The following is a 10,970-nucleotide window of genomic DNA, read 5'->3' on the forward strand; positions in this document are numbered from 1 at the left end:
ATAAACAAGCCCGGCTTATATTACCTTCTTTTTCATTTTCATTCAGCTCCCAGGTCTGTCAGATCCACAAGCCAAGATCTCATGAATATGTTCCAAGGTGAAACAAAGAGCTGACAGTCTTTGCAGTCGCTGCTCCACATTTGTGTTGAACATCCTTCAGCTCTGCTTTTAAGTCTGGGCTAAAACCCCACATTTTCACTCATTTGTTGTAATATCTGTAACTCTACATGCCACCTTACTGTCCTCTGGTTATTGTTGACTCTATGTGTCTCTTTTGTTCTGTATTCTGTGCCAATTTTTACTTTTTTATAATGAAATCACATTCCTCTGTGTGTATAGGTGTCCTTGGGTCAGTTAAAGCACATGTATTTATGTGCTTTACAAATACATTGTTCTTACTCCCTTTTATATTGTTGTCTTTGTCACCATTATCTGCTCTCTGGATTCCTTATGACATAATAATTTTTTATTATGATAACCTGAAAAATGTTGAAATGTAGTCTGATTATACTATTGTCCTCATCATAATCAATATTATTAGTATTAATAATAAACATGGGACATTATGTTTGTGTTTCATGGTGAAAAATATGTTGAAAAACCAAACGATTCCTGGAATTATTAATATTTTTTCATTCATGTTACCCTGCTCTTGCTTAACATTCCTATCACTGAATCGACACCTTCCTGCATAAGCAGTAAACTGGTATTTTTCCATGCTGCAGCTCACACATACACATAGTACCCCTCGCAGAAACACCTCCGGTCCTATAGGTGGCGCCATGACGCGTTGTACGTCATAGCTGTGACGCCATCGGCTCTGAAGCGGAAGTAGCTGTCAGGTCTGCGGGTGCACGACGAAGATGTGGATGAGATGAAAACTGAAGTGCGTAAATTTAGAAAACCCGGGCAATTTCGCTGAGCAGACATGAAGACGGTGTTTGTAACTGTCGGCACCACGAGCTTCGACGAGCTGATTGAGAGCATCACTTCCTCTGAGGCCACTCAGGTGAGGAAAGTTACCTGAGGAGTTATTGAAGATGTGAATAGTGTGCAATAAACCACTGAAATCAGCAGGGCATAGGCCGTAGAGCTTTTAAAATCTATGAGCTCCCTATTATTTTTATGCAGGAATACTTTTATCTGTGACCAATATAAGTGGGCTAAATGTGCGGACAACCTCCCAGTTTTATGTTTAAAAACCAAGTGGAAGTTATCTCTGGCCATCTGTACATGTATTCACCGGTCAATTTATTAGGTATACCTTGCAATGACTGGTTTGGACTCCCTTTTGTCTGCAAAACTGTCTTAAATCTTTATAACATTCACTTATAACATATAACAAGGTGCTGAAAACATTCCTCACATAGTTTTGTTCATATTAACATGCTGGCGTCACATAGCTGGTGCACATCCATGACGGGAATCTCCCATTCCAACATATTCCATAAGTGCTCCATTTGATTTAGATTTGGTGACTCGTTGTCTTGTTCAGGAAAACAGGCTGAGGATTATGTGAGCTTTTTAACACGGTGTTATATCCTGTTGGAAGCAAGCATCAGAAGATGGTACACTGTGGTCATAAAATGAAAGATATAGTCAGAAATAATACTCTTAGACTTTAAATGATAATCAGTTGGCACTAAGAATGCAAAGAAATGTCAACAACACCATTACGCCAAAGGCAGCATGGAGCCGTGCTTTCATGATCCTACTGTTTGAATGTTCAAGAAATCAAGACTAATCAGACCAGGCAACATTTTCCGGTCATCTGTTTTCCACCGTTGGGGAGCTCATGTGAATTTTAGTCACAGCTGCCTGTTCTTAGCTGATGGGAGTGGCACCCGGTGTGCTCTTCTGCTGCCCAGCTGTTATGTGTTCAAAGATGCTCATCTGCATACCTTGATTGTAACAAGTGGTTATTTAAGTTACTGATGCCTTCTTATGATCTTAAAGCAGCCTGGCTATTTTCCTCTAACCTCTGGCATCTACAAGGCATTTTTACCCAGATGTTCACCTAATATTTTCTGGGGTTTTTTGTTTGTTTGTTTTTTAACCATTATCTCATGGTTTTGTAAGAATATCACAGTAGATCAGACGAGTTGCTCAAATACTGAGACTAACAACAAGGCCACTTTCAAGTCAGTTAAGTTCTTTTTCTGATGCTCAATTTGAACTTCAGCAGGTTGTCTTGACCATGTATTCAGGCACGGAAACATCGTCAACACCAGTTGCTACCATGTGATTGGTAGATTGGATATTTATCTAATGAGCAATTGAAAAGGTGCACCTAGCAACATTTAAAATAACAGTATTAATAAGAGTAGAATTTCATTCATGTGTGCAAAATAAAATACTGAACAATAAATATTTCTCTTCACCAAAATGGTCTCAGTATGTGCTACAGTAACTTAAATGTCTGTTAGAGCCCTAAATTTGCATTTTGTTTGATTTCTTTTTTTAAAAATCTCCCTTCAGCACCACAGTAATCATTGTGTCTTACTAATTTTCTAACAATATTGAAGAAATATAACTATAACGTGACAAAATATGGAACAAGTGAAGCGCTGTTCTCGAGCTTGATGGAAAATTAGCTGCCATTAAACAGGATGAGCAAATATTTATCAGTTAATCCTAAACTACAACATGTACCATTATGTAGATGAATTAATTATAGGAAAATCTGTATTATAATAATAATAATAATAACAAATCCAGTATTCACAGCTTTTAAGTTGTGTTAGAGGTTAAAACACTGCACTGTGGCGATATAATGACATACGGGACTGTCTGTGTGCAGACAAAAGGAAATATGAAACCAAACCTGTGACGCTCGCAGGTATCAAGTTATGAATAAGGTTCTCAGGAAACTAATTCAAAAAGGTGCCGCAGGTGGCTCACACCTGCACAATGTGTATATCATATGACTGAAAGATATTCCCTCTAAAATCTTTCTGAAGTCTAAAAATGTCAATAATGTGTAAATTATTGATGTGAATTTGTGCTGCTTTCATACTAAGCAATTATTTTCTCCCTCAGGCTTTAAAGGCTCGTGGATATGAGCGTTTGGTGCTTCAGGTTGGAAGAGGTTCAGTTCTTCCAGCTGCTGACAGCTGTCCACACATCAGACTGGAGGCTTTTCGATTCAAAAACTCAATAGCAGAGGACATCAGTCAGGCCGATCTCGTCATCAGCCACGCAGGTAGGGCGATCAGGTGTCCTACACAGCTAATGCACTCCCGTCCCACACATGGTGACAGTTTATTTCATTTTTATTATCTCTAGTTGAAAATAAGAGTAAACAATTAGCTGGAAAAGAGATTTTTATATCTATGGATACATCTCTACAGAAACCCAAAGCGTCTGAAATTGGTTTAAATGGCTGTTGGAATTAAAAAGGTGAGATTCTTGCATAAAAGGAACCTCAGCTTCCATTTAAATTTATAAGAAACACATTCAAAAAACTTGCAGAGCCTCACTGTTGGTTGGTTGAGAGCTGCATGTAAATATCAATGCCCCCCGTGTCACAGCAGGAGTAAATGGAGGAAAGAAGATCTGCAAATCTTGAGCCTCACTCAAGCATTTCTTGAATGACTCACAGGATGAGCCAGTGTTGTGTCGACACATAACTATTGTTGCTAGCGGCCTGTCACAAAAACAGATAATTTGTTCTCATTTCTTTAGTTCTAATTGAAAACTTGACATACCTCGACATGGTGTGCACTGTGTCCTTAAAAAAGTTTGAGTAAATGGCAAAGACCTGAGAGATGCACCTGGTCCATCTACTGTTCACTGAAGCCTCATTAGAAATGGTGTGGACGGGTGGCTGTTAGGAAGACATTTATAAGGAGGGGAAATGGAGAGAAAAGGCTGAGGTGGAACAAATTACTCAAGAACTGGACTGAAAATCAGTGGCAACAGCTTTTATGGAGTGATGAATCTAATTATGTATGCATATTTCATAAAAAATCCCTCCATAAGCTTCAACTGGTTCAGAACTCTGCTGCTCGCATTATCACCAGAACCCCCTCCTACCAGCACATCACCCCTGTTCTTCAGGAACTTCACTGGCTCCCTGTGAAATTCCGGATAATTTTCAAACTTCTTCTGCTCACCTTCAAGGCCATTCATAACCTCGCTCCTCCTTACCTTTCTGACCTGTTAACCACCACCTGTTCTGCCCGTTCACTTCGTTCTTCTTCTTTTATCCAGCTTGCTGTACCTTCCTTCCGCCTCACCACCATGGGAAGCAGAGCTTTCAGCTGCTCTGCTCCCAGGCTGTGGAACTCTCTGCCCCCAGAAATAAGAAACATTGGTTCTCTCCCACAGTTTAAATCCCAACTCAAAACTCATCTGTTCAAATCTGCATATTCACTGTGAATCCACTGTTTGTTAATTTTATCTTGTGCTTTTATTTTATTGTTCTTATTCTGCCATTGTTTTACTAAGTGTTTTATCCTATTGTAAAGTGTCCTTGGGTGACTTGAAAGGCGCTCACAAATAAAATTTATTATTATTATTATTATTAAATTGCTTCATATTTAATGGTTTTAAAAAAGAAGACAGTTTTTTGTTTTTTTTTAAATAAAAATATCACACCCACATATATAAGTATGCAGCCAGGATCCTGCATGACTCCACTCCTGCCAAATGAAGGTTAATCCACCAACCATTGCAGCTCTGATATGGATGTGGGCCCCGTGTGTTTAATGAACACAAGTAAAGCATGCGATAATTTTTAAGTGTTAAAAGACCTTCCCGGAAAACATAAGTCAAAGCAAAAGAAATGTTTCATCAGTGTACAAACACAAGACTGATGATTAATGGTGCAGCCGTACGAGGGCCTCCGAGTGGAGTTGGAGTTACAAACAGGAGGATATTCATAACAAAGCAGTTTTCAGACAGAGCTAAACGCTTTTAAAATATGACTGAAGACCAGGCCTTTTGCCTCTAGAGGCACTTGAAGCTGCAAATGACTGTTTCCTTTACAAGTTACTACTGTGTATCTGTTGTGTAAATAGATCGGTCTGTAAAGTGTCAGAATGGCTGTAAAAGGCTGGTAGGGATGGGGATTGATAAGAAATTAGCGATTCAGATTCCATTGTCAATATCAGTTATTCATTAGATTCCTTATTGATTCTCATTGGCTCAGTTTTGAGAGTCACCACCATTGCTAAGCAGCAATAAAGAAATTACTTTCATACAAAGTCGTTACTCATAAAGTAATTATTACACATATTACACTTACTAACATTTCCAAGGAATTAGACGACTTGGAACTGGTTTTCTACAAGAACCAGTTCCCATCCCATCCCCACAGATGGGACACTTTTTTTTTTTTCTCATTTCCACATTTTTACTCCTGACCCAGTGTCTAAAACTGACAAACATCCCGAGCTTACTGTCACACAAAACAAGAGCAGAAAACTGCAGCTGGAGCCATCAGTGTTGACAAATGGTTGTCTGGTTTAAATATAGTAAATTCTTCTTTTAATCGGCTGAGTTTGCTCTTAGTCTTGAGCCACTGCTGTGTCTTTTTACTTGGTCCTGTTTTCCTCTCCCAGTAGACCCATTTACACAGAAGACATTTGACATGTCAGAGAAGGAAAAGCACAGGTGCAATTAATAACTCTCATGATGGCTGTTTTCCGTCTGGATGAGTCAGGTCTGTGGTTTGTTAATGTACTGTTGGCTCTCTAGAGAGGCCTCCTGGGATATTTAATGGGCCATTATTAATGTTATTTGTATTAATTATAAACAGGTGGTTAATTTAGAGAACTAAGAAGAAAATGTCAAATAAACTGTAGAGAAGACCGAAGTAAGGATTTAAAAATATGGTAATAATAAAAGTGCAGCTACAGTACAGTGTAAGAGTGACAAACAAAAACATTAAAGTGAACCTATTATGTTCATTTCCAGCTCCCTATTTTTCTACTTGGGCTCTATTAAAGTATATTTGTATGAGTCACAGTTAAAAATGACTCTCGTTTATCTTACTGTGCAACTCCTGAGTTTGTCCTCTGCCTGAAACGAGCTTTTTTCTTTTTAACCCTTTAAGCCATCTGTCTTCTGACTGGCTGCCTGTCATAACCAGAAAGTTTAAACAGCGTGTAGGCGGGGCTTCAGTGCACGAGGTGGTCAAATTAGAGACATCTATTTTCAGTGATGTCTCAAAGCAAAAACAGGAGAAAAAACTGCCTGAAGCGGTTTGTTACAGCTCACAGAGATACCTTGTACATTTCCTAACCTCATTATGGGGTGGATCAGGAGGTAGAGTAGGTCAGCCACTAATCGGAAGGTTGGTGGTTCGATTCCTTTTTGCTCCGATTGCGTTTTTAGACTCATAACATCAAAATAAACACATTGGAAAGATGTCTGAGGTCCTGTTGAGACATAATTTGTCTAGAAACTCTTAATATTCTTAGATTTTTGTCATTTACATAATAGCCACCTTCATTAATTCAGCCAACAATAAACAGGCCACAGCATGCTCGTGTGATGGATTACCAGTTGCAAGATTACAATGAAGTTGCTATAAAACTTTCCAACAAAATGTTGTTGTTTTTTCTTTAACTTGGGTTCTAGTTACAAATAATCCTGGGAATACAAACAGTGCAGCTGCCCAATAAAGACAACTGCAGATCCACCAAATGTGCTGCAGCGGGTTTCATAAGCAGAATCGTCTTTCTGCTCTGTGTTGTTGAAGAAATGGCTCAAAGGCATGTTTTCCATAGCTGTGATGGTATTTTAGTATACAGTGGGTTTACCAACCAGGAGAGTGGGTTGGTAAAGTGAGCTACTGACAAGCATACTGTTTATATAGAAGCACAAGAGGATGGGAGAGGGCAACAATCAGTGGGGTGTATAGTTTGTATATAGTTGTAAAACATCAAGGGTCAGGTAGACAATGAGGGAGTGTTGTGACAGGATCATGACTAAGACATAAACGGGTAAAACAGAGGGGTGATCAGGAAGTCATACTCCAGGGAATAGAAAACTTCCTACATGGACAGTTTGCTACTGTTTACTACTCCATAGTAGCATCGACACAGTGAGACTGTCTTGACAATCTTCAACAGCATTGACCTGCACAGAGCTGATGAGAAGCGCAGGAAGTGAGATACAGGAATGCAGCAGAGAATCCAGTTAGGTTTCAGACCCTCTGCAGAGTAAAATCTCAGCGGAGAATGAAACGGATACTTATCAGCGGTGTGACGTCACACAGATACACACCCGGTGTATTCCCTGGGTAAGAATCTCAGTGTTGTTCTTCCTCCTCAGGGGCAGGAAGCTGTCTGGAGGCTCTCGGTGCAGGCAAATCTCTGCTGGTCGTAGTCAATGACAAACTGATGGACAACCACCAGCTGGAGTTGGCCAGACAGCTGCACATAGACTCCCACCTGTTGTACTGCACGTGCAGGTATGTGCTCCTACACAGAACCCACATGCAGCTGATTCATGTGACAATTATCAGTCAGATTGAAGTAACAGCTGTTTGTCTCTGGATGAAATGTTTCAGCACCCTGACAGAAACTCTAAGGACCATGGACCTCTCAGTCCTGCAGCCCTTCCCGCCTGGACAGCCAAAGAAATTTGCAGACTTTATGGACAAAGCTCTTGGCATTAAGTGAAAAGTCTATATCTGCATGATGTCGTGTTATGTACCTGTACGATACACAGATGACACTATGATGTGTTATATTTTTGTATGCAATAATGATACACATCTAAAAACAACTCAATACAACCCTGCTGTATATTTTTAATTATTTTGTATGTTCTAGATTTGTCTTCTAAAGACGTTTTATATGAATGCATCGAATTTTAAGGTGCTCATTTCAAGTGTTTGGTGTCAAGGAAAAATTGAGGAAAGAGAAAAGAGTGAAGCTCTCTGACCTAGTTGCATTTCTTTATTGTGTTGACATGTCCTATTTAGATGTCTCTGTGGAGCATCCAGGTGGATGCTGCGGCGGTGGATGTGTTAAAACTGCAAGCTGTGATGGAGGGTAATGACATATCAGAGGGAGAAATGGGGGAATCTGCAGCTTTAATAGACTGCCAGATTGTAGGGTGGGTGTGTGTGTGTGGGTGTGTGTGTGTGTGTGTGTGTGTGTGTGTGATGCAATCCAGCTTGGGGTGCCTGCCTGAACTAGCTCACAGGCTATGCTTCATTTGTAGCTATTTTTAGAACTGCTGTTAAATTTCTTGGGGGAAAAAGACTCACGTGCACTGGATATGATGAATGATTTCAAGTTAAGTGAGCGTCTTTCTCTGGAAAGAATAACAGACATACTGAGAAACAATTAAAATACATTTAAAAGGTGCTGGAAGCCTGTTTGAACTTTAGAAATGATTTGGACGTTACAGAAAGCCGAACGGGGTGAGGGTTGTAAATCATGTAGTGTTTGGTTCATTGCATCGTGTAGATTTTTCTGTAAATTTAAACATCTCTTAGACTGAGTGAAAATAATGTTTACAAGATTGCTTATTTATGAAGTAAACACGATCTGCAGTTTATCTGTTTTATTATGGTGTTTGTTAGTATTTATTGCCATGTTTGATTTATTTAAAGTCCACTGTGACTTTTTGAACGCATGTGTCATAGTCTTGAGAGACTGCTTGACTGAGGCCTAACTCTGGCTGCAGGCCTGTGATTGTGCATTTTTCCACCTCATTTATTTCTGTGTCCGCTGCCCTCCCACGACTCTGACTCGGAACAAGCTTTAGGACTTTGAAAGTCCACAAACTCCAGAACAACCTGAATAACTGTGCATGGATTTCTCAATGTAAATGATTTCTACTTCAAACAAAAGGCTGCTCTGGTTGTTCTCATGTTTGCCACAAGGGTGAGATGATGTTTAAATTTGTAGCCATGTGGGGGAATTGCTGCAGGGAGTTTTTGCAAAACAGTAGAGGAGAAGTGGTATTTTAAAATAGCTTAGCTTGGATAAGAGCCACCACCATCTGCTTCAGTGATCAGTCCAAGAGGTGCTTTAATAAATCATAGCATCAGAGAAGAGGTATACACTATATGTATCTTCGATGCTTTGAAATGAGAGGCTTTTGTTTTAATACATATTATATGTTTTCTGTTTTTGAGCCAGTGTAACACTTTAAATGCACTTTTATAGAGTCTGTGCATCAGAGGTGGAGTCAGTGGAGGACCACAAGCCTACCAAACATAGAACTGAAGCTATATCCAGTCTTTCTTTTTTCTTTCTTTCTCTTTTTTTTTTATTACATCCAGTTTCTGGTGCTTCTGCCAGTCCTGATTGCAGTCTGAGCTGGCCACCACCTCCAGCTCTTCCAGAGGGAACTGAGGCATTCCCAAGCCAGCAAAGAAATGCCATCTCTCCAGCTGTACCCTGCGGTCTCCTCCAGGAAGACGTTTTTTGGGGTTTTGTTTTTATTTGTTTTACAGAACCATTTCTCTATGCCCCGAAATATCTGATTTAACAAAAAAAAAGGGAAAAAAAGCGCTGATTCATCTTTGAAAAAAAACCTAACCTCAAGGTAAGTGGGGAGTGGGGTGATGCTAATTTAACTGTGCAGATCTTAAAGGGAGATTAGTCATATAAACCAGTTTTATAGCAAATAATCTGTAAAAACGGTCACTGTCGATGATCTTTTTAAAAAAGTACAGTTTACATTATGTGTTAAGAGATAGTGATCCCCTTCCTGCTCTCTACACACTGCGAATCATGTACAGATTATTACCACACTCAGTATGTGAGCAGAAAATACAGATCACTTGGTAGGTAGGTAAACTCTGAAAACTAGCATAAAGTTAAATGCATTGCTTAACATAAAGTAGGACCCATTTATAGTGTAATTAGCCTATGAGCTGGTTAACAATTTTAAAAAAAAAAAATAAACAAAAAAGCAAACTTAAATATGTGAGTCTTCATGGTGTGGTTCTACATGGCAGCCAAGTCTGCAGAAGCAAATATGAGTGAAAATATCACAATTTAGACGATTTGGCCTTCAGTGAATTGCTACACAGGGAAGAAAGGTTACATCAGTTTCTGTGCTGCGTCACTGCAAGTAATGACCATCCCTACAAGGGTGATCTGGCTCCTGTATTTCACGCAATATCTTTGAAATAGAGGAAAAGTGTGAATACTGGTCATGCACTGCTGAGTCTTCATTTCTTCATCGAGACAATGGTTTGCTAAACAGGAAATGATTGGTGAGAGGCAGCACGTCGTAGATTTGGCTCTTCAGCCTCTTGACAGTGTTTAAAGTCACAACAGGAAGTATTTCAGTCCACTGTGACCACAGACGCTGGAGAGCAACAACTGATAAGCTGCTAATGTTTCACCAAGTCGCATATTAAACCTGTTCATGTCCGAATGATTGTCATTTATTGTTAACTTCCCATATTTCCACAAGTATAGATGGCTTTTAAATCAGTTTCAGTTTCAGATTTTCGTATAGGAGGAGTGAACCCGAACACGGCAGATTTTCTTCTCAGGAAAGTCCCTGGTCGTTGTTTCTAGACGAATTTCAGTGGAAGCGCAGGACTTGCTCTGAAAGGAACTCGGGTTATAGTTTAGCTTTTTTTTTTTTTCACCAATCAAGTGTGTCACAGCTGCTTCTGAGGAAGGTGCTAAAGGAAGTATATTCATAGAATCGAATTCTATAAACCAGGTGGCTCTTATATCCTCATCAGCTTAATTAAATAAATAATTGCTTTGATATGACAAATGAAAAGAAATATAAATGATGGGATGACACCACATAATGACACAGCGAACTTCATATAGGCAAGTACTCAAAACACATTAGTGACAGGCTATATTTGGTGTTACAACCCGAAATCAGATCTAACTGAATAGAAGCCACAAGGCACAACATGCAATCTGAGTTATTACTTGAATTTAAAGCTGCTTTCCATACATAGATACACTTATGCCAAATTCATTAGGTACACCTTAAACCTCTTATTAATGCAGATTTCTAATGATCCA

General features: G+C 39.4%; 1 protein-coding gene across 1 annotated transcript; it reads left to right on the forward strand.

The window, feature by feature from the left end:
• The first annotated feature begins 803 nt into the window (after window positions 1-803).
• zgc:92907 (ALG13 UDP-N-acetylglucosaminyltransferase subunit) lies at window positions 804-8,517 on the forward strand. The gene is made up of 4 exons (XM_004545604.3): window positions 804-1,009; window positions 3,040-3,202; window positions 7,282-7,420; window positions 7,520-8,517. The coding sequence occupies exons 1-4, from the start codon at window positions 929-931 to the stop codon at window positions 7,629-7,631; spliced, it is 495 nt and encodes a 164-aa protein (XP_004545661.2). The 5' UTR covers window positions 804-928; the 3' UTR covers window positions 7,632-8,517.
• The last annotated feature ends 2,453 nt before the right edge of the window (window positions 8,518-10,970 follow it).

The sequence above is a fragment of the Maylandia zebra genome, linkage group LG2 (genome assembly GCF_041146795.1).
Source record: "Maylandia zebra isolate NMK-2024a linkage group LG2, Mzebra_GT3a, whole genome shotgun sequence".
In the NCBI taxonomy this organism is placed as follows: domain Eukaryota; kingdom Metazoa; phylum Chordata; class Actinopteri; order Cichliformes; family Cichlidae; genus Maylandia; species Maylandia zebra.